This window comes from Hypomesus nipponensis, chromosome 21, assembly GCF_054491055.1.
Source record: "Hypomesus nipponensis isolate SF chromosome 21, ASM5449105v1, whole genome shotgun sequence".
In the NCBI taxonomy this organism is placed as follows: Eukaryota; Metazoa; Chordata; class Actinopteri; order Osmeriformes; family Osmeridae; genus Hypomesus; species Hypomesus nipponensis.
The window spans coordinates 4,065,275-4,087,500 of NC_140381.1; the positions used below are offsets into that span (position 1 = coordinate 4,065,275).

Here is a 22,226-nt window from a genome sequence, read left to right on the forward strand (position 1 = left end):
AATAAGATCTATATCTGTTTTGCTTATCAGTATGTTTTCACTTTCTCAGTCATATAATAGAAGGGACATTGATCATTCAACTTGTCAGAGCGCCAATGGTATTCATTTACATTTTACATTTAATTAATTTAGCAGACGCTTCAATTCAAATCAACGTGAGAATTAAGATTATAACAGAAGTCGGACGATTTGCAAGAGTAGAATTGAACAAATAAATGTTCATCTGATGTACTTTGCTTTGCAACCAGGGCTTATTACAGTATATAGTATTACGCAAAAATCTTAGGCACAAGTGGAGAGAAAAAAGGCTAAAATGTGATGAAATGAAGATTGAACAAAAAAAGTATCTACATATTATTCTTTCTACTGACTCACTAATGCTTTATACAAAGAAAAGAAACATCTAAAACAACATTTGTGTGAAGGATCTTGGGTGCCGAAGACTAAGTTCCGTGCATGCCCTGTCCATAGGAACACTGACACAGGTCGTCTGGTTCAGGATTCCATCTGTGTCTAACTTTAAAAACAAAAAAGTATGTATGGATCTGTAGAATTGCTCAGACAATGAGTAATCTAGGTGGTTTATAGGCCAGAGACGACCTTTTGAAAATAATATTTTCTGTCTCTAACACACACACGTGCTCAAAGCACACATTTAAACCTGTTAAGGGAGTGATTCGTTTTGAGTGTCAATGACGCTGGTCATAGATGAAACTGAACGGCAATCAACCCCCATCATTTTCACACAAAATTCTTTATTTGTACAGGGTTCACAATTGCCATGGACTAAGTCAGCTAGCTAATGAGCAATGCTGGAGGGGAAGACTACACAGCCAAATAGAACTTGTAGTTCATGTACTATAGTGTTGAAGACCTCAAACCTACAATTATAGCCAAGTGCCATCAAATGTCTTCTGCCACAGAAATAATTGAGTTGACCGCCACCTGACTCAACCAATAGGGAATCATAGCTGCCTTTAGGGGTTTTTGAGACGCTGGTTAAAAGGGCGGGACGTCTGACCTTTTCACCCTATCACAGACTGCATTACGGGGGCTCTACTGTATTAATGATTTAACTTAACATGTGCCACTTTAATTTAGTTTTTATGGGTGCAATGCATTTTGTTTGGGGTTTAATCTTTGTAGTGCCTAAAGACGTATGAAAAAAACAATTTACTTTTTTGTGTGTATGATGAAGATGATTGATTGAGGTAATGCGCTTAAGTCATAAGGGATTGACTGTAACTCCTGTATGAGATGACTAATTGTCTCCCTTTCTTCCTTCCTACCTTATTTTCTTCCTTCTATTTGTCACCGACTGGTTTACTGGAACGTTTGTGGTTAGAGTTGGTGTTTCCATGGTGTCTTCAACCCTTTCCTTCATCCTCTCTCCCATTTCCCCATCCTCGTCTTCTTACCTGAGCCCTTACCTCCCGAAGAGCTCACTTTTATTTTTTTAATTTCTTGAGTCAGGGTGGGAGAGAGAGAGAGAGAGAGAGAGAGAGAGAGAGAGAGAGAGAAAGAGAAAGAGAAAGAGAGAGAGCTGATCCTCAAACTGAACAGTGATTGGTAACTTCTAATTGTCGCATCAATGAGAGCCCAATCGCCTACAGGGCCAATTACGTAGAAAATGTTGTGTAATTAGTACTAGTGCTGTTATAATAATAGATTACTTTTCCATGACAACCCATATTTAGGAATCACAAATCAGTGACAAACCATTGTGCCTTCAGCAATCTTGTTTTCCATGTCAGTAGATTTGCTTTAGATGTTTTTGGTTCTTAATGACTAGTTATTTGATTGTAGATACATGCTTTTAAAATGTTGACTTTATATTTGCTATATTTTTCTGCAAAGTAGATTTACTATCCAAGCACATTTATTTCCACACGTGTGTGGAAACGACTACTCGTGTCACTGTGTTGAACTTTGTGGTGGATAAATTGAAATCATTATCACTCTGGAACAATGGTAGAAAGGTCTACTACCACAGTATTATGAAAAGGGAACTACTCAGATTTGGGAGAAGGGGTTGGGGGAGAAGCACATGAAAACAAAACCCCTGCCACACACACCCTTCATCAATCTGAAAAAAAAGGGAATTAAAAAGATGTGAACAGGATTCTGCTCTCTGATTGGTCAAAAAGCAGGACGTAAAGAACAGGAAGATTAACACCCTCAGTATCTTCAGAGCAAATTTTTTGAGTGCGTTAATCACTTGTATGCCATCACTGTGTGTGTGTGTGTGTGTGTGTGTGTCTTAGAAGATGGCCACTCCGTCTGTCCTATCCAGTGGCACCATCTGTGTGTCGTGTTTGCTTGGCTTTCTCTCCATCTTGGTTTTGAGTTTGACTTTATGACTTCATGCACTTCCTTCAAACATGTGCCTTGCTCATCTTGAGACTTCCTGTCTGACGGGGGTCCCACGTATTCATGTCAACCTGTAGCTCTATCCACGCAGTAGGGATCATTTGGTCGAGGGAAACTGTGTGCGGTGAGCCCCCATGTTCTGTAATGCCCATCACTCCAGTCAGGACAAGAGTCAAATGTATTTGAACTCGTAGATTAAGATTGTTATTTTTGCTGAGGATATGCAGTGATGTTGTGTTTTTCAGAGAAAGGCATTGATGAAATGTTAGCGGTAGTGTGTCTAGCACTCCTTCTAGCGTCAAAAGATGCTTAAATTAAGATCACTCACTAAAGGGTAACTATTGCGCACACATTAATTAATTCACTGCACATGATAAATTAGTCATTACAATGTCCGGTTTGTGTATTTCATTTGAAAACGCTGGGGCAAAGGAAATGACATAAGCCAAAGTGTTAGCATTTTGATTTGAGATGTATTTTTTTTCCTTGTCTTTGTCAATCAGTTGATAATGTACTATTTTTGTTTTTGTGCACATTACCCATTGAGTCATTTATAAACACATGATCATAATCTGTACACATTTGCACAAAGCACTCACTGTGTTGTACATATGCATAAGTATTGTTTTATGTCACGTTTATGATTTTTGTTTTATACTTGTGCATGTGCCAGATTTTGACGTTGTGAAAAACAATGAAAAAGACACTTAATATCAAAATTGTTCTTCACTTTGAGTCTTGTTTCCTTCCAACATACATAAACGGGTTGTGATGTGACGAAGGGGGGGGGGGGGGGTAACACATACTCTACTCATGTAATCAAGTTTTCCCATAGATATTCGACATCAATTTAGGCATAATTGATTAATTTTAAGCATGCACTGCCCCTAGTGGCATTTTCTTCAATGTGCGCACGCCATAGGTTTACGTAGGGCGTGATTGCGCGACCCCTCCCCCCTTCACAGTCTATCTGGAAAAAGAAAAAAAACTTTTTGTATCGAAGGAATCAACAGCCGCCATCTTGTCGTGGCTCGGAATTAGGATTTCTGTTGAGCACTATTTTTAATTTTGAAACGGAGCTTTCGAACCAAGGTTTGACAGCATTTTCCCGTCCAAAAAGAAGTACTCATATCATTTCGGAATTATTTTGGGCGAAAAAACGGGGATTCGATCGATGTTCGTCGGCCAGAAAACCCCAGAATATCTGATTTCCCCTTGAGTGCGGCGCTTCACACAGCCCATATCGCCGTTCCGAGCACTATTGTTTACCGTGAGCAATCGGAGACAAGACAGAGACTTGCAGACATATTTGCTCAAATATATAATTTTCTTGCAGTTTTGCATTTTAATGGAGCTTTAGGTGATTTTTGCATGAAGGAATTTGACGTCACTAAAAACGGGTTGTTTGAACATCCAAAAATAACGACTTGTTGACAGGACTGCAGGAATCCATGTGGATAATTTTAGTTTGAATTTTAACGTTAATTTTCGATGGAACATATTTTTATTTTATTAATTTAACGATAATAATGTGGGTGTTGGGTGTTGGATTATCATGGGGTGAATGGCGGTGGCGAAGCGGGGCGCTATTGCATCTCTTTTGAAAGACACTTCAATGCTAGCAAGGAGTTAGCAAGCAAAATAGCCAGAGTAAAAAAAAAAAGTGGATGCAACGTTAGTCCCCAAAAAATTCCTGCAGTAGGATTTCCTTCCGTCTTTGTTCATACATAATCAGAAACGACTACAAAGTACCACCATGGCTGAAAACTTGCTAGATATTGGACCCCCCAACTCCAAGCGACCAAAGCTGAATTCACCTGCGCTGTCAGCTTCGGATGGACCAGGTAAGGCCTCACCAGCGATATGTCAGCGACAAAGTTGCACTTGACTCTGTCAGGTGATGTTGAGTAGCCTAAGAGTGGCGTTTGAATGATTCTCCAACACTACGCAGTAATTTTACCAGCTAATATAGTCTAACATTTTATACCTAGACCAACTGTACAGTTGTGGTGTAAAAACTCTGGTTGCTAAGATTCCAGTTTTGTTATGCTAGTTGTCACTAGCGGGAAAGAGCGTCATCATGGTGGGTTAGCAAGCTAGCTTTCATAAATGGCCTGTTTGCAGTAATAATTTTTTGTTTGGAGGATTTGGGGCCAACGTCACGTATACTGCTCTGAAAGGCGTCTGAATAGTTGCTGTGTTGCTAGCAACTGTTAGCTTTTCTACAGCTATAGCCTACTTCAACTTACCCTCGGTCCGATATCCTATACTAGTCAAACAACCTCAAAATGAAACATTCTCTCATGATATATACCGAAGATGCACATGCAGCAGCTCAAGATTTTGGGTTCAAACTATTGCAACATTTATACATGATACAACTATACCGTATCAAGACCTCCTGTCATTGACTGTCCCTAGAACTGCCCAGCTGCTATGCCCGTCAGAACGTGCAAGACGGTTTGGTACGTTTACATCATCAAGTCATTTAGCAGACGCTTTTATCCAAAGCAACTTACAAGAAAAAGCTATGTGCCATAAGTAAATGATCATAAACAACAAGATAGCCCCCAAAACAATGTGGGTAGCCAAAACAAAGCACACTGATTGTGAAAAGCGAATAAGCGCCAATGGGTTGAACCAGAAGAGCATGTAGTTACAAGTTACAATTAAACGACATGATTCTCGAAAGTGCCCAGAGTGTACCTGGAGGATAGCAAGCAACAATAATATAATTCACTGCTAGTACAAGTAGCTAAATCAGTTACAACCGGTAGCGGCATTGGTTGTAAATTACAAAAGGGTGTGATTGGATGCATTCAAGCCTGCAGTATCATTCCCGGATTGACCTTTAACTCCTGCCTTCTGCCATTTCAGACACAGTTTGGGTTAAACACAGCTGTTGGTAAGGTGTGTGTGTGTGTGTATCAGTGACGCACACAAGCAAAACACAAAACTTTAGAAAAGTGCATTCGTCTTTGCAAGTGCATTTGTGAACGTGTGTTCACTGAAGCGAGGGCCAACTTTCTTTGAAGTGACAGGGCAAACACGAGCCCTGTCTTGGTCGTACTCGGACCATCTGTCACCCCAGTAGGGTCTGTTTGCTCCATGACATCACCTCCTACCTCCCATCCCCCCTTTTCTTACTTTCTCTCTCGCGCGCACGCACGCAGGCAGGCACGCACACTGTCAATCGATATACTACCTGTAATCAGTCTCATCAAACCTCTTGTCTAGAACCCAACCCAGCGAATCTCACCCCCAAATCGGCCCTTGAGGTCAGGAAGCCCTTTGTGACACCTCAAGACCCCTTTAATTGACCTCGTAAGTGCTCGACCCCCTCCATGCTTCTTGAACGAAAAGCAACCCTGAGAAACGGGTGAAGTGGAAGACGGAGGGGCAAAGAGGGTGCAACCCCCGCCCCCCCTTCCTCTTCCTCCCCCTTTCCCTTTCTCCAAACCCCCTTCCCAACAAAGTGCTCATGACTGCGTCTTTTCCCCAGATAAGCCCACAGTGGCTTATGGCATTAAAAAAAAAAAAAAAATTCTCGGTTTCCCCCTCGTTTTAAATCCAGGCTGGGCCCGTTACCTCATCTTGCTGTTTCTGCCGCTCCGACTCCCAGCTGTCAGCATTCTCGGGATGGGGGGGGGGGGAGGAGGAGGAAGAGAGAGGTGAGGGGGATTGGATGGATTTTTATGCCTGTGATAAGAGCAAGACATGCAGTACAACAACAAACTGCCTTTTCCTCATGTGTTTTTTTGAATGCTGCCTAACTCGAACCATTTTATTTCTGTCTCCTGATATTTTCAGCCTTTCCCGCCTTTCCGTTGCTTAAATCTGTTCCCTCAAAGTTTGAATTTGTTGACAGAGCCCCAAATTGGCTCTCAGTCACCCCTCGGGCGAGGAAAAAAAAGAAGCTTGTTTTCCCCCACTAGCTAAGTCCCGAGTTGTACAAATACCCCAGAACCTTGAGCTTAGTACAGCCTGCCCGAGGGCGTTTAGAGGGAGAAGTTGTGCATGACTTATTTTTTCGCTTTTCAAGCTTGACATCTGGTTTTGCTGGGTCATTAGCCATCTATGTGTTTGAATGGACACATGCGCTCTCTCTCTCTCTCTCTCTCTCTCTCTCTCTCTCTCTCTCTCTCTCTCTCTCTCTCTCTCTCTCTCTCTCTCTCTCTCTCTCTCTCTCTCTCTCTCTCTCTCTCTCTCTCTCTCTCTCTCTCTCTCTCTCTCTCTCTCTCTCTCTCTCTCTCTCTCTCTCTCTCTCTCTCTCTCTCTCTCTCTCTCTCGTCCCCCTCCTTTCTTTCTTTCTCTTTTGAATGATATAATACAGAACGACTGATGCATGCATGCCTTCCTCCAAATCAGCGTGGAGACTGTAATGGCCCTGGCTGGCTGGCTGACCCTCCTTTTAAAACGGCATCATTGCCTTTCATCGACTCTCCACTCCCTCCAGACCCAGACAGCCGCTCTACACATCATCAGCATTAATCCTATAGCGTTTCACAGTCTTTACAATTTCCACAACACTTTCGAAGGATGTTTGCATGCCCTGGCTGGATGTTCCGACGGAGAGACCCTCTGAATCTGCTGGTATCCTCGTAGCAGGAACCCCTAACCAGCCGTGCTCCTCATGACACAGAGAAGGTCTGGGAGGGAAGCTGCGAGCCCCACGTGGCGTGCTAGCACACATGCTGCGCAGCGGGGCGGACAGTGAAAGCGGCCAGCCAGACCCTGCTGCACCTGTCTTCCTGGGCCCGGGCCAAAGGACGAGGCTGGGAGGGGAGGCCAGGCGCTGGGATCTGCGGACGGGCAGAAGGACAGCCGTGGTCTGGGCATGCCGAAGGGGCTAATTATAGTCCCAGACCTGAGCTACGAGGAAAGGATGGCTCTGAGAAAGGAGAGCTGGGAGAGAGAGCAGACTGGTATGGGCGGGAGGAAGAGGGGGTGAGAAAGAAAGGGTGTTGGGATTCTAGGATGTGGAGGGGAGTGGGAGGGCGAGCGAGCGAGAATGCGTGAGGGAAGGTTGGTAGATGGAGCGAGGGGGCCGAGAATATCAGATGGGAGAGTGAGGGAGAGTATTCTTGGCAAGACGAGACCTCTTGTCGGGGTCGCCTATCCCCCCCCCCCGTATCCCCCCCCTCCATCTACACGGCGCTCCCAGATCAAAACGACGCTTTGCATCTTGGCCTCGTGCCGAAGACCTGGGGCCGTCTAAGTGTGTGAGCGCTGAATGTATGTTCATAGCTTGTTTATGACTGCATCTTTCTCACACACACACACCCACAGGCGTCAGGGTCAGTGTGTCAGCGTTTACGATAAAGCACTTCTACTCTGTGGGAAAGCGGCGGGGGCGAGAGAGGCTTTCACTGACACACCGCTAAGACGACGGGTGTGAAAAGACAGCGAGGGTGCACACAGGGAGCAGGTCCCCGGCCTCAACACACATTTCCTCCTTCACAGGGAGCACCTGCTGTCTCTCTGGAGGGAGGGGGAGTACATCAGTGTTTACTCAGGGCAGTGTGCAAGCCAAGTGGGCTCATTAGAGGGCAGGACCCTGCTTGCTAACGCACCCTGAATCACAACGAGGAGAGAGGGAACGAGACGGGCCAGGGTGAATAGACCAGACGAGGCAAGCAGGGGGAACGGTTCAATCGCTGTATCGATCTCAAATTAAATTCAAGAAATCTCCTGCCTCTTTTCGACATGGGCTGTACTAGTGGCACCAGCGAGCAGGCAGGCTGATATAAAGGACACGATGAAGATGCAGAGGAAAAGAGGAAGGAGTCGGACATCCATGGTTCATAGACGACGTTCATGGCGAACGCGTTTCGATTAATTTCTGCTTTCTACTTCACACGCAACGCTGCAATTCCCTGGGTCCTGAGCAATACACTTGCTGAATTGCAACTTTATACAGTTCCCTGTTCTGGAGCTAATCTAGCCACAGACACACACACACACACACACACACACACAGATACACACAGATACAGATACACTGAGATTTCTGGTAGTTAGATGTAAAAGACTAGGTCAGGGCCAAGGCTATAGCATTAGGACTAATCCACTGAGAGCCTTATGGGTTCAATTATGGGACTGTTACAGTGACAATTAAAACTGGCATTTCTCCACCGCAATTGGCCTCGACCACCAGACAATTAACACCCCCTGTGTGGTGCGCGGGCATTCTTTCACATCTTAATCACTCTCTCATCCCTTCCAAACCACAGCTCCCTGAGCTGAACGCTTTACATTCACACTTCCTGAGGGCGACATCCCTCCCTCCCTCCCGCCCGCCCGCCCTCCCGCCCTCCCGCCCTCCCTCTACCGCCCTCCCTCCCTCCCTCTCCTCTCAGTCCTGCCAAAGGCAACCACAGGAAGTTACCTCAAGTGTTTCTCACCCTCATTGGTTTAGTCTGCCGGTGGGTAGCAGCAGCAGCCGGGGCCCCTTGCTCGTGCTAGCAGTCTGGCGGCTGTGTGCTTCACTTAGCAAGCAGGGCGCTAGGCTAGTTAGCGGCACGTTAGCGCCGGCGCGTGCCACACAGTTAGCGCGTTAGCCCCCTAAGCGCAGGCGGACACAGTGGTTAGCGCATCAGCTCATTAGCACAGATACACAGGACCTAGTTACAGTGTCCGTTAGCGTTAGCGGAGGGGCTGCTATGTGGCGTGTTAGCGCGTGATTGATGGAGGTGTTGGCATGTGGGTGAGCAGGTTGTGTTGGAAGGTGCATTAGGGGGAGGTGATACCGACTGTGGTATGGACCTCTGCGTATGGGATTTCATATACCAGCTGGTTCACACGGACCAGGGCAGACTACAGAAATGGTGGCATGAAATCGTTGATTTGCATGCTTCTCAGTGGTGGTCAAAACTGATTAAAAGACACATTCCAGGTTGTAGTTGACGGTGAAATCTTTGGCTGTTTTTTTGCATGCGTGTTGTGGTCTTAATCCTGTGAAATAACCCTTTCCCCCCCCCCATCCTCCTCTCTCTCCTCCTCTTCCCCTCCTCCTCCCCTCCTCTTCCTCTCTCCCCCCTCTCCTCATAGACCTGGGTTCCCTCTCCTGGGACGACCTGGAGAACGACCTTCCGGAGGAGCTGAAGAACCTCCCCAACGGCAGCGACCAGGGCCTGTCCACCTCCCTCTCCTCCAACGGGGGCTCGGCCCCGCCCACCGGCCCCGGGACCCCGGGAGGCCTGGGCCCAGGAGGGGGCACCGCCTCCCCCAGCCTCCTCCTGGACGCCGCCGCCAAGCACAAGCAGCTGTCGGAGCTTCTCCGCGCCGGCAGCGCTTCCAGCCTGGCGTCGGCCAGCGCCCAGCCCGGGGGCGTGGGGGGTCAGCTGGGCCTGGCCCTGGGGAAGAGCCCCTTGGGCGTGGGCCAGGGCTCCCCCAACCACCAGTCTCCGCAAGCCCATAAAGCAAGCACGCCCACGGGGCCACAGAACAACAACGGCACGGGCGCTGCCATGGGGCTCGGCGCTGGCTTCAACCAGGCCATGGGGCCCCACTCGGGACTCCTGCCCCAGGGAGGGCAGCCCCAGGCCGGGCAGGTGATGAACGGGGGCCTGGGGGCTGGAAGGGGCCGGGGGCAGTACCAGGGGCAGATGCAGGGGGCCCCAGGCGGGGGCGGAGGAGGAGGAGCGGGGGGTCCGTTGGCGGAGACGCTGGTCCAGGGAGGACAACAGGCTGGTGGCATGAACAAGGTAAGTCATCACAGAGAGGGATTGGAAGACTGCCCACACCCACTCACACCTGAACAAACAACATCCGCTGTTAGTCAGACACCCAGAAAGTGTGAGAGGGAGGGAGGGAGGGAGGGAGAGAGAGGGGGAGAGGGGGAGAGGGAGAGAGGGGGAGAGGGGGAGAGGGAGAGAGCCAACTGGTCAGTGGGAGGGCATAGCTGCCATATCTGGCACTGGATGCTTGTTAGGCAGGCTTGACTCATTGTTTGGTTGGTTCCCCTTCTGGAGGCTCTGCGCAGCAGAGGCCAGAGCCTGGTGCCTGTGATGGTCCCAGACTGGCATCTTCTGAGAGGACGCCAAGCGCCGTTTGGAAGGACGTGCACCCCCCTCCCCTGACAGCCTCCCACTGTGGCACACGGTGGTGTGTGTACATGCGTGTACGAGCCGTGTGTGTGTTGCTCCTCGTGTGCGAGGCGTGGGCGACGCTCGCTCTCGTGTTTTGAAGCGCGGCGAGTCTCATTTGACTGGAGCCACCGGCGCTTGGTCAGGTTAACGAGCCGCAACGAGGTCCGGAGATTGTCGCTAAGCGCCGGGCGCTAATCGCTCCGCTGTTTTCTCTGAGACCTGGATTCACTCCAGCGTGGAGCAGAGACCTCCGACAACACGGAGGACTCTCCTCAAGTCATGGCACACTTGAAATGGCTAGTGAGTGTGTGTGGCAGGCTAGTTGTCTCATTGGCTTGCCCCCAGGTCTTTGTCTGAGTTCATTATAGTTTGGACGCTGTTGTGAGGCTGGGTAGAAGGCCGCTGGTGACAGGCCAGTCACTGTTGTCACACGTTCAGTTACTGTCAAAGGGGATTCTCAAGAGTGGATTTGAAGTGTGTGTGTGTGTGTGTGTAGTCAGGGATTGTTTGTCTAAGCCCCCTGACACTACTGTGGTTCAGCAGGAAATCAATAGGAAACCATCCATTCTGCTGGCTGGCAGTCAACACACGCACACACATGCATACGTACAAGAAGAGCTGTCCAAAACCACAACACACACACACAGGGTAGTCCAAAACCGCAACGTAAAAAGATAAAGTAGGTTTTGTGTCAGAAAGACTTGATTGTTTTAGAGTCAAACTCACGGGGATTTAGGGACAGAGCCGTGTGTGTGTGTGTTTTCTCTTTGGTTCACGTTGTAAATCTGTCTCTGGCTGCACGTGTGTGTGTGTGTGTGTTTTCTCCCCTCCCTTAGTGTGTGTGTGTGTGCTCCCTCGCTTGTCTTCTTCCTGACTGGCTCCGTGCCTCCCTGTTGTAAATCACATTACCAGAGGCCGCTTTAGGGTTCCAGTGTGAAGGGTGGGAGTAAAAGAGGAAGATGGATGGAGGGAATGAAGAGCCTGAATGTACTCTCGTCTGGTCTGGAGGGAGAAGGGGGGGGGGGAGGGGAGAGGAGCGAGGGGCAGGGGGAGGGAGGGAGGGAGGGAGGGGAGAGGAGTGAGGGGCAGGGGGAGGGAGGGAGGGGAGAGGAGTGAGGGGCAGGGAAGGAGGGAGGGAGGGAGAGAAGAGAAAGCTGGAGGGAGGGAGGGAGGCTGGCAGCCATACAGCCTGTCGCTGTGCGGAGTGTGTCAGGGAGAGGGGGGGGAGTGAGTGGGGATATGTGGCTGTGTGTGTGTGGTTGCATGTGTGTTTGTGTGTGTTGGCTGTGTGTGTGTTGCCGTGAGCGCTCAGCTGTGTGCTGCTGGTCCTTGGCTGTATCAGCTGGGTGTCTTTATCTGGTCTGTTTGAGCGCTGTCAACGACCCTGGGGGGGGAGGGAGGAGGAGAGGGAGGAGGAGAGGGAGGAGGAGAGGGAGGAGGAGAGGGAGGAGGAGAGGGAGGAGGAGAGGGAGGAGGAGAGGGAGAGAGGATTTACATTTAGTCATTTAGCAGACGCATTGACAGTAAGAACAGGGACATTCTCCCCGAGCCAAGTAGGGTGAAGAGCCTTGCCCAAGGACACCACGTCATTTGGCACGGCTGGGAATTGAACCAACAACCTTCTGATTGATAGCCCGACTCCCTTACCGCTCAGCCATCTGACCCAAAGGATGAGACAGGAAAAGTAGGGAAGAGGGATGTTGAGAGTGTTTGGGGGCTCCCTCACTGCCTAGTTTGGGCTGATCAAAACTACACAGAGATGGAGATGGGGCGTGTGTGCCTGTGTTGTGTATATGTGGAAGCAGTGTGGTGGTTGGCAGAGTTCTGGTTTGGAAGAGGGGACGTGTTCCCATGTTCAGACTAATTAGAGCTGAACAGGAAGTAAAGGGCTGTCTCCTCTCCCTGGCTCTCTGACACGCTGGCTGTCCGCAGCGTCACCAGGGGAACCAAGACGGACTTGTAGTTTTGTAGTTCTTCCTGCGGGGCGGCTGGGTCCGAGGAGGGGACTTGACTGAGATGCTCAGAAGGGGACTGGTTGCCGCTCGGATGTTGAACTTGATTTTGATCGACTTTTCTCTCTCTCCCTCCCTCCCTCCCTCCCTCAGATGGGGCTGGGAAGTAATGGGGGTCCGTTCGTGGGGGGGCAGGGGTACGGGGGGCAGGGAGCGGGGGCCAGCCCCCAGCACCTCCAGAACAAGGCTGCCCTCTCCAACAGCTTGCCTCCCTTCCCTACCGAGCTGAAGGGCGCCGCTGTCACCAGCCTCCCTAACCTGGTGAATGGGACACACACGCACACACGCACACACATGCACACACACACACGGAACTCTTCTTCAAGAGGCGAATGATTCGATTTGCAACTTCTCCTAACCTTAATGTTTTCCCCAACTTCCTCTGTTTCTCACCGCTCCCTCCCTTTCACGCTCCTCCCACCCTTCCTTCTCTCACCCCCTTCTCTCACCCCCTTCTCCCTTCTCTCACCCCCTTCTCCCTTCTCTCACCCCCTTCTCCCTTCTCTCACCCCCTTCTCCCTTCTCTCACCCCCTTCTCCCTTCTCTCACCCCTCCATCCACCCCCGACCCCCTCCAGGCCCAGCTCCAGCAGCAGCCCCAGCAGCAGGTGCCCTCGGTGGGCACGGTCCCAGGCGTGCCGGCCGGCGCGGTCCCCGGGGCCTCCCTCTCCCAGGCTCCTCCCGGGGCGGCGGGCCCCACGGCCGACCCGGAGAAGCGCAAGCTGATCCAGCAGCAGCTGGTGCTGCTCCTCCACGCCCACAAGTGCCAGCGGCGGGAGCAGGCCAACGGGGAGGTGCGGGCCTGCGCCCTGCCCCACTGCCGCACCATGAAGAACGTCCTCAACCACATGACCCACTGCCAGGCCGGCAAGTCCTGCCAGGGTCAGTCCCCTTTCAGGCCTTTTTTTATATATTTGTTTTTTGTCCTCTCTTTTTCTCCATCTCTCCATCTCGCTTTCACACTCTCAGTCCATCTCTCTCCTGCACACACGCACTCTGTCTATCGCTCTCGCCCTATCTTTCATCCTTCTTTACCAGACTTCCTCCTTCTCTAGACGGTCTGATGAGAACCTGAGGTGGCTCAAAGCCAGCTCCGCTAATGAGAAATCCCCTCCAGACACTCATTTTGATCTATCACACACACACACACACACACACACTCTACAGTCAGTCTCATTTAGATCTGGCCGACAAACCGCGTTGTTCTTGGAATCTGAATGCCTGAGTTTAATTTCAAGCCAAACACACAGAGGCCGAGTCAAGAGAGAAATGTGTGTGTGTGTGTGTGTCGGAGTCGGCCAACTAATTTCCTTCGCTCCTCTGTGCCACCGAAATAACCAGAGAAAGTACTGTTGCTCATCAGTGATTGCTATCAGGTTGGCAATATAGTTGTATTTTTACACGTCTAGAGATTTGAGTTTTCCCTGGTGTGTGGGGAGTTAAGGGCTGTTTCTTGGCCATGCTTGAATACACCAGAATAACTATCTGAATTCTCCTTGCCTTTTGAAAGTGTGCTGTCAGTGTGGAGGCTTCCAGCAAGGCCTTGTTTTGCAGAACTTTTTTGCTGTGAACCCCCCAATAGAATCAAAATGTTGTGGTGTTTCAACCTATCCTCTCCCTCCCTCTCTCTCTGCAGTGGCCCACTGTGCCTCGTCCAGACAGATCATCTCCCACTGGAAGAACTGCACGCGGCACGACTGTCCTGTCTGCTTGCCACTGAAGAACGCCAGTGACAAGAGGACCCAGCAGCGTGAGTACTGCCTCCTCTGCCCCCACACAGCACCCCCTGCTGGGGTACTGCCTCCTCTGCCCCCACACAGCACCCCCTGCTGGGGTACTGCCTCCTTGGCCCCCACACAGCACCCCCTGCTGGGGTACTGCCTCCTCTGCCCCCGCACAGCACCCCCTGCTGGGGTACTGCCTCCTTGGCCCCCACACAGCACCCCCTGCTGGGGTACTGCCTCCTCTGCCCCCACACAGCACCCCCTGCTGGGGTACTGCCTCCTCTGCCCCCACACAGCACCCCCTGCTGGGGTACTGCCTCCTCTGCCCCCACACAGCACCCCCTGCTGGAGTACTGCCTCCTCTGCCCCCGCACAGCGCCCCCTGCTGGGGTACTGCCTCCTCTGCCCCCGCACAGCGCCCCCTGCTGGGGTACTGCCTCCTCTGCCCCCACACAGCACCCCCTGCTGGGGTACTGCCTCCTCTGCCCCCACACAGCACCCCCTGCTGGGGTACTGCCTCCTCTGCCCCCACACAGCACCCCCTGCTGGGGTACTGCCTCCTCTGCCCCCACACAGCACCCCCTGCTGGGGTACTGCCTCCTCTGCCCCCACACAGCACCCCCTGCTGGGGTACTGCCTCCTCTGCCCCCACACAGCACCCCCTGCTGGGGTACTGCCTCCTCTGCCCCCACACAGCACCCCCTGCTGGAGTACTGCCTCCTCTGCCCCCGCACAGCACCCCCTGCTGGGCTTTCTTCCTCTCCTGCTGCCTCTCTCTCTCTCTCCTGCTGCCTCTCTCTTTCCTGCTGCCTCTCTCTCTCCTGCTGCATCTCTCTCTTTCCTGCTGCCTCTCTCTCTCCTGCTGCCTCTCTCTCTCCTGCTGCCTCTCTCTCTCCTGCTGCCTCTCTCTCTCCTGCTGCCTCTCTCTCTCCTGCTGCCTCTCTCTCTCCTGCTGCCTCTCTCTCTCCTGCTGCGCCTCTCTCTCTCCTGCTGCCTCTCTCTCTCCTGCTGCCTCTCTTCTGCTGCCTCTCTCTCTCCTGCTGCTTCTCTTCTGCTGCCTCTCTCTCTCCTGCTGCTTCTCTTCTGCTGCCTCTCTCTCTCCTGCTGCTTCTCTCCTGCTGCCTCAGCTCTCCAGCTTTGACTTGCTGCATTTTTCTGTTTATTTCTTTACCCTCCCACCTTCTGTTCTTACTTTCCTTCCAGTTTCCCTCTCTCTGTCTCTCCCTCTCTCTCCACTTTTCTTTATCAGTCTTTCCATCTCTGGTTTGACTTTATCACTCCTTGGATCTCTCTCTCTCCCTCTCTCTCTCTCTCTCCCTCTCTCTCTCTCTCTCTCTCCCTCTCTCTCTCCCCCCCCCTCTCTCTCTCTCTCTCTCTCTCTCTCTCTCTCTCTCTCTCCCTCTCCCTCTCCCTCTCCCTCTCCCTCTCCCTCTCCCTTCTCTCTCTCTCTCTCTCTCTCTCTCTCTCTCTCTCTCTCTCTCTCTCTCTCTCTCTCTCTCTCTCTCTCTCTCTCTCTCTCTCTCTCTCTCTCTGTCTCTCTGTCTCTCTGTCTCTCTGTCTCTCTGTCTCTGTCTCTCTGTCTCTCTCCCTTTCTCTCTCTCCCTTTCTCTCTCTCCCTCTCTCTCTCTCTCTCTCCCTCCCTCCCTCTCTCTCCCCCCTGAGGGTGATGCATGCTGGAGAGTGCCATGGCTGACTCTACTGCTGCCAGCACAAACAACACACACACACACACGTTGAGCCCTGTGGAATGGCCCGACCCAGTATTGAACTGGCAGCCACACGCAAATCAGAAACATGTCCCCCCAGCCACCCCCCCCCCCCCCACTCCCCTGAAGGGATTTATGTATTTATTCAGTTCAGCTGTGGGTGAAATACCCAGATTAACACACAAGCCGTTGGTTCACACTGATCTGCTATGCCCTGTGACAAATATCTCTCTCCTGTGACATTGTTGCAGTGTGGATGGAAACTCATTCATCTGTGTCTACGAGCCTACGAGTACTATGTGTCTTAACCCTCCCTCCCTCTCTCCTCCCTCTCCTCCCTCCCTCCCTCCCTCCCTCCCTCCCTCCCTCCCTCCCTCCCTCCCTCCCTCCCTCCCTCCCTCCCTCCCTCCCTCCCTCCCTCCCTCCCTCCCTCCCTCCCTCCCTCCCTCCCTCCCTCCCTCCCTCCCTCCCTCCCTCCCTCCCTCCCTCCCTCCCTCCCTCCCTCCCTCCCTCCCTCCCTCCCTCCCTCCCTCCCTCCCTCCCTTCCTCCCTCCCTCTCTCCCCCCTCCCTCCCTCTCTCCCCCCTCCCTCCCTCTCCTCCCTCCCTCCCTCTCCCCGTCCCTCCCTCTCCTCCCTCCCTCCCCACAGCCCTGCTGAGCCCCCCCAGCTCCTCCCTCCAGACGTCCCTGTCGTCCTCTGCGGCGTCGGGCCAGCCCGGCGTCTCCTCCCTGGGCACGGCGGCCCCCATCGACCCCAGCTCCATGCAGAGGGCCTACGCCGCCCTGGGGCTGCCCTACAGCAGCCAGGGCCCCGGCCAAAGCCCGGCCCAGCAGGGCCCCTCGGCGCTCCCCCAGCAGATGAGACCTCTCAGTGCTCTCGGTAAAGGAACCTGTGGCTCCAAGGCAGCAAGGGGATGTGGAATGATGTTTGATAGGATCAGACGCAAAAATGTGCTTGTTAAAGGGACAGTTCGCCCAACACACACAAAAAAAATTGGTTAAAAACAAAACAAAAAGGCTGTGGCATCTGACATTTTGTAGCGATCCGATCAAATATGGACGTCCCAAAACTAATGAGAATGGCTTTTTTTTCTTTTCTTTTCCAGCCAACCAGATGACCCTGGGGGGAGGGGCCTTGGGCGTGGCCTCTTCAGAGCAGACCAGCCTTCACACAGACTCCGCCCTCTCCAACACGCTCAACTCCAACAAGTGAGTCGGGGTGCCGCTGGTGCTGGAAGATCAGGAGCTCTCAGCAGCTGTGTGGTCAGACAGCATCCCACCTGGGGCTCCATTTACCCTAATATCCAACTCATCGTCATACAGGATGAGGATGCTGGTTAACCTTTCTCCCTCCCTCCCTCCCTCCCTCCCTCCCTCCCTCCCTCCCTCCCTCCCTCCCTCCCTCCCTCCCTCCCTCCCTCCCTCCCTCCCTCCCTCCCTCCCTCCCTCCCTCCCTCCCTCCCTCCCTCCCTCCCTCCCTCCCTCCCTCCCTCCCTCCCTCCCTCCCTCCCTCCCTCCCTCCCTCCCTCCCTCCCTCCCTCCCTCCCTCCCTCCCTCCCTCCCTCCCACAGTCAGCTGCTGTCAGAGGGTCTGGGGCTGGGCTCTGTGGGCTCGTCGCTGCCCACCGCTGCCCCCCTCTCAGCCGGCGGCGTCAGGAAGTCCTGGCACGAGCACGTCACTCAGGACCTGCGCAACCACCTCGTCCACAAGCTGTACGTCTTTCTCTCACACACATACACACGTGGATCCCTGGACTGTGTGATTGACTCTTTTCTATCTTCCTCCCCCTCCTTACCCTCATCCCTTTTTCGTAACCCCTCCCGTCTGTAGAGTCCAGGCCATCTTCCCCACCCCGGACCCTGCAGCTCTGAAGGACAGGAGGATGGAGAACCTGGTGGCCTACGCCCGCAAGGTGGAGGGGGACATGTACGAGTCAGCCAACAGCAGGGTAGGGGGCACTCTCTCTCTTTCTCTCTCTCTGACTCTCACACACACACACACACACACACTGACAGTCCTCCACCTGTCCTCCCTCAGGATGAGTACTACCACTTCCTGGCAGAGAAGATCTACAAGATCCAGAAGGAGCTGGAGGAGAAGAGGAGGTCTCGGCTGCAGAAGCAGATCATCAACCAGGCTCCCCTGGCCGCCCAGCAGCAGGCCCAGAACCAGGCCCAGAACCAGAACAGCGCCCTGGGGCAAGCCGGCAGGACGCAGAGTGAGAGGGACCAGACGTCTGGGGGGGGGGGGGGGAGGAGGAGGGGAGGGGGGGGGCAAAACACTCCAAACACACACACACACAGGAATAGGTGTACACACTCTTCCAGTCGTACAGTGCTGGACTGGAAGTGCTGTCGGAGCTTTGGTGGTGGGTTAGGGTTCTTAGGAATTTAACCCGTTAATTAGTAGCGTCACGTATATGTGATCGTTCGAAAGCGGGCCCCACAGAGTACCGTCACACATGTGATTCTGAACATTCCAACCAACTATTTTCCGATAGACAAAAACTATATGACAAACGCTATAGTATGGCTTCAAAATTTACAATTAGGAGGCTAACAAGTAACACTAGCAGGTAGTAGCATTGCTACGAGTATTATGCTAGTTTGCTAGGTAACGGAAGCTAACTAAAGCTAGCTAGCTTTCGTTTTGAAAAAATAACTCACTCTGGTGGCAGCGTCGGTATTATTTAGAACTCACTCCTCTGAAGGTGAAGACGGGCCAGCCGTTTGCCTCGTTCCCCCAGGCTGTTGAACTGCAGCAGAAGAATGGTGTCAACTGGGGTACTCAGTATCGTACTGATGAAATGCTATGGAGGCTTTTATATATTAGCATCGAGGGACCAGAGGTTTCAGTCAGATAGTCGTGCAGAGATGGCTGTCAGCAGGGGAGAGAGCACGTCATGTTTGAGGTTAAAAGTCAATAGTTTTGCTGACTATTACCTTTTTGATTTTTTTATCACTAGAAATGTGATTTCCTTTTTGTTCTTTTTATATCTAGGATGTGATTAATAAATAGTTAAATATGTTAACAGAATAAAATAATTTATAAGTCTTTGGTTTTGTTTTAACAATGATAAATTATTAACTTTGAAGGGGGGGCCAGTAAAATGTTAACGTTGAGCCCTGAAAAAAAGCTGAACATTTATTTAGTGTTTCCTTAATCCCCCCTCCCCCCTCCCCCCTCCCCCCTCCCCCCTCCCCTCTCCCTCCCCCCTCCCCTCTCCCTCCCCCCCTCCCCTCTCCCTCCCCCCTCCCCTCTCCCTCCCTCCCCTCCCCCTCCCCCCCTCCCCTCTCCCTCCCCCCTCCCCTCTCCCTCCCTCCCCTCTCCCTCCCTCCCCTCTCCCTCCCTCCCCTCCCCCTCCCCCCTCCCCTCCCCTCTCCCTCCCCCTCCCCCCCTCTCCCTCCCCCCTCCCCTCTCCCTCCCCCCTCCCCTCCCCTCCCCCCTTCTTTCTGACTGTGTGTGTCCCTGTGTGTGTGTGTGTCTCTGTGTGTGTCTCTGTGTGTGTGTGTGTGTGTCCAGGGATGACCCAGTACGGCTCCATGGCTCTGCCCAGTGTCCAGATGTCCCAGTCCCCGATGGGAGCCCGCGCCGCCTCCCCCATGACCCACCCACAGCACCTCAACATGGGCTCTGTCCCCTCGGTGAGGCACGCACCACACTCCCACACACGCACTATACTTAACCACTCTTATTCAGAGCGACTTACAGTAAGTACAGGGACATTCCCCCCGAGGCAAGTAGGGTGAAGTGCCTTGACCAAGGACACAACGTCATTACGCACAGCCGGGAATCGAACCAACAACCTTCTGATTAATAGCCCGACTCCCTAACCGCTCAGCCGTCTGACACCACACGCACACACACTATACACACACTACACACTATACACACACACTATACACACACACCACACACACTATACACACACACTAGACACACACACTATACACACACCACACACATACATTTGTCCACTTTCAATTATAATAGCCTGGCAATGAAAATACCTTTCAGCCATGAGTCACCAGATGGACAAAGGGAGTATTTTTAGTGGCCAATTTGCCACAGAGAGCAGTGGCCCTTTGTAGTGTTTCTACAGGTGCCCCCCCCCCCCCCTTTACAGACAGGCCGCTGGCCTTGTTCCCTCCTCAGTGGCCGCTTCAGGCGCCAATCAACCCCCCGCCCTCCTATGAGAACCCCTCATTGTTGTGGGAGGAGGGATCCGCTTTCAGCGTGTCGCCGCACGGATGCTTATTTTAGTTTCCTTAATGACGCCCCCAGGTTTTGAGTCACAGCGCTTTTGTGTGTGTGTGTGTCAAGAGATGCTTGTGGTAATTGATGAATTCCACTTCCAGTTGACCTCTTGAGAAGGGGCGTGGAAATGACTGATTGGAACAGCGAGCTAGCGCTGCATAGCCGTGCTGTTTTCTAACAAATAGGTTCTGTCCTCCAGACCTTTCAAACCTGGTGAATAGTCAAGTGTAGTCTTAAGGGGCATCGCTAAATATAACCTTGTATGGATTTTCTGTAGTGGACGTTTCTACCAAGCAACAGCCACTTAACTCCCTCTCTCCCTCTCTCCCTCTCTCCCTCTCTCCCTCTCTCCCTCTCTCCCTCTCTCCCTCTCTCCCTCTCTCCCTCCCTCCCTCCCTCTCTTCCCTCTCTTCCCTCCCTCCCTCTCTTCCCTCCCTCCCTCCCTTCCCTCCCTCCCCTCCCTCCAGATGGGCCTGTCCCCATCCAGGATGCCCCAGGCCCCGGGCCTGCTGGGGGCCCACGGTGGGGGGTCCAGCATGGTGGGCCAGACAGCCGGCCAAGGCCAGGGGGGCCAGTTCCCCCCGGGGGCCACCTCCGTCACCCCCACAGTGGGGCCTGGACAGTCCCCGGCCCAGGCAGCTGTCACACAGGTGAGACCTGTGGGATGTGGAGGAGGGAGGGAGGGATGGGGGGAGGAGGGGTGGGGGAAGGGAAGTCGCCACCACTAACCCCTCACACTCAGGCTATCTCCAGCTGTTGCCTCTACCCTGGTCTTCCTGTCTGGTCTTCCTGTCTGATCTCTCTGTGTGTCTCTCTGTCTGTCTGCTGTCCTCCATGTTTGTCTCTGTGCTTCTCTTTCCTTGTGCGTGTGTGTGGTTCCCTCTCCTCAGCAACAGTCCCAGCAGCAGCCCAGCGCTAACCTCCCCCTCACTGCGCTTGGTCCCTCCTCCTCCTCCGCCTCTTCCCAGCCCTCGCTCCTCCCTACGCCTCCGCCCGCCCCCCCCTCCTCCTCCTCCTCCTCCTGCTCCTCCTCTGCCGTGGGGCCCACTAACCTGCAGCCTCCTCTCCAGTCCTCCAGTCGCAGCTCCACCCCCACCTTCCCCTGCCCCGCCCCGGCCCCGGGGGGCACCCCGCCCCGCCCCGCCCAGCCCCCTCCGGAGACGCTGCTGCCCCCCACCACGCCGGTGAGACTGAGACCGCATGCCCTCTCATCCCCCCCCTCCACCCCCACCCCCCCCATCCCTCCTCACGTCCACCCGACCGCCCCCCCCCCCCCCCCCCGGAGTCACCTGACCGTCCATGTGTCCATCTGTCTGTATGCATCCCAGCTCTCCGCTAAAGGAATGATGGGACTTGGAGTTCCCCAGGACCAGCTCCCCTGCTCTGTTCTGGCCTGGCTCTGTAGCCTGACGCCGTGCAGCATTCTCCCCTCATTTTGTCTCCTCGCCGCCATCCCTCCTTCTGCCCCTCAGTTCTGTTTGTTCTTCCTCTCGTTTTCACCCGTTCTTTCGTTTTCTCTCCTGTTCTCGCTCTCATTCTTCTCGTTTCTTCCTCTTGTTCGTCCCTCTCGCTTTATCTCGTTGTCTTCATCGTCTTGTTGTTAATCTCTCGTTCCCCCCTCTCTCTCTCTCTACCTCTCTGTCTCTGTCTCTCTCTCTCCCCAGCTGTCCCAGTCTGGGGCCAGTCTAGATAACCGTGTTCCCACCCCGGCCTCCGCTGCCAGCGCCGACCACCTGCACTCCCAGCATGCCCTGCCAGACCTGCCGGGCCAGGAGCCCAAAGCGGAACGCCACGAGGTGGCCATCGGAGGCAAGACGGAGCCCAAGATAGAGGTGTGTGTGTGTGTGTGTGGTCTGTGAACGGGATTCATTCAAGCTAAGTTAAGGTCAAGGTTCAATCAGTGTTTTTGTTGAGGCACCAGGTGTAGCTCCACCCCCTCCTTAACCACCGTAAACACCTGACCAATCAACTTCCGTTTGTTGTTTCAGACGGAGGAGGACTGCGGCTCCCTGTCGGTCAAGAAGGAGGAGCCTGAGGAGAAGCAAGAGCCCATGGAGGTGGAGGAGAAG

At 53.1% G+C, this 22,226-nt stretch overlaps 1 protein-coding gene across 3 annotated transcripts in view; it reads left to right on the plus strand.

Annotated features, from left to right (window-relative positions):
* The first annotated feature begins 3,355 nt into the window (after window positions 1-3,355).
* The window catches only part of crebbpa (CREB binding lysine acetyltransferase a), a 29,627-nt gene continuing 10,756 nt past the window's right edge, over window positions 3,356-22,226 (plus strand). For 2 of the 3 annotated variants that reach the window (XM_084685262.1, XM_084685263.1), the window contains exons 1-14: window positions 3,356-4,214; window positions 9,421-10,076; window positions 12,566-12,733; window positions 13,050-13,353; window positions 14,108-14,221; window positions 16,550-16,780; window positions 17,007-17,109; window positions 17,472-17,612; window positions 17,731-17,848; window positions 17,938-18,118; window positions 19,423-19,544; window positions 20,625-20,807; window positions 21,822-21,989; window positions 22,146-22,226. The exon at window positions 22,146-22,226 is cut by the window's right edge and continues 88 nt beyond it. In XM_084685262.1, the coding sequence (XP_084541388.1) occupies window positions 4,127-4,214; window positions 9,421-10,076; window positions 12,566-12,733; window positions 13,050-13,353; window positions 14,108-14,221; window positions 16,550-16,780; window positions 17,007-17,109; window positions 17,472-17,612; window positions 17,731-17,848; window positions 17,938-18,118; window positions 19,423-19,544; window positions 20,625-20,807; window positions 21,822-21,989; window positions 22,146-22,226 (2,658 nt within the window). In that variant the 5' untranslated portion in view covers window positions 3,356-4,126. The remainder of the gene's footprint in view (window positions 4,215-9,420; window positions 10,077-12,565; window positions 12,734-13,049; window positions 13,354-14,107; window positions 14,222-16,549; window positions 16,781-17,006; window positions 17,110-17,471; window positions 17,613-17,730; window positions 17,849-17,937; window positions 18,119-19,422; window positions 19,545-20,624; window positions 20,808-21,821; window positions 21,990-22,145) is intronic. The other variant, XM_084685264.1, reaches the window with a different exon arrangement.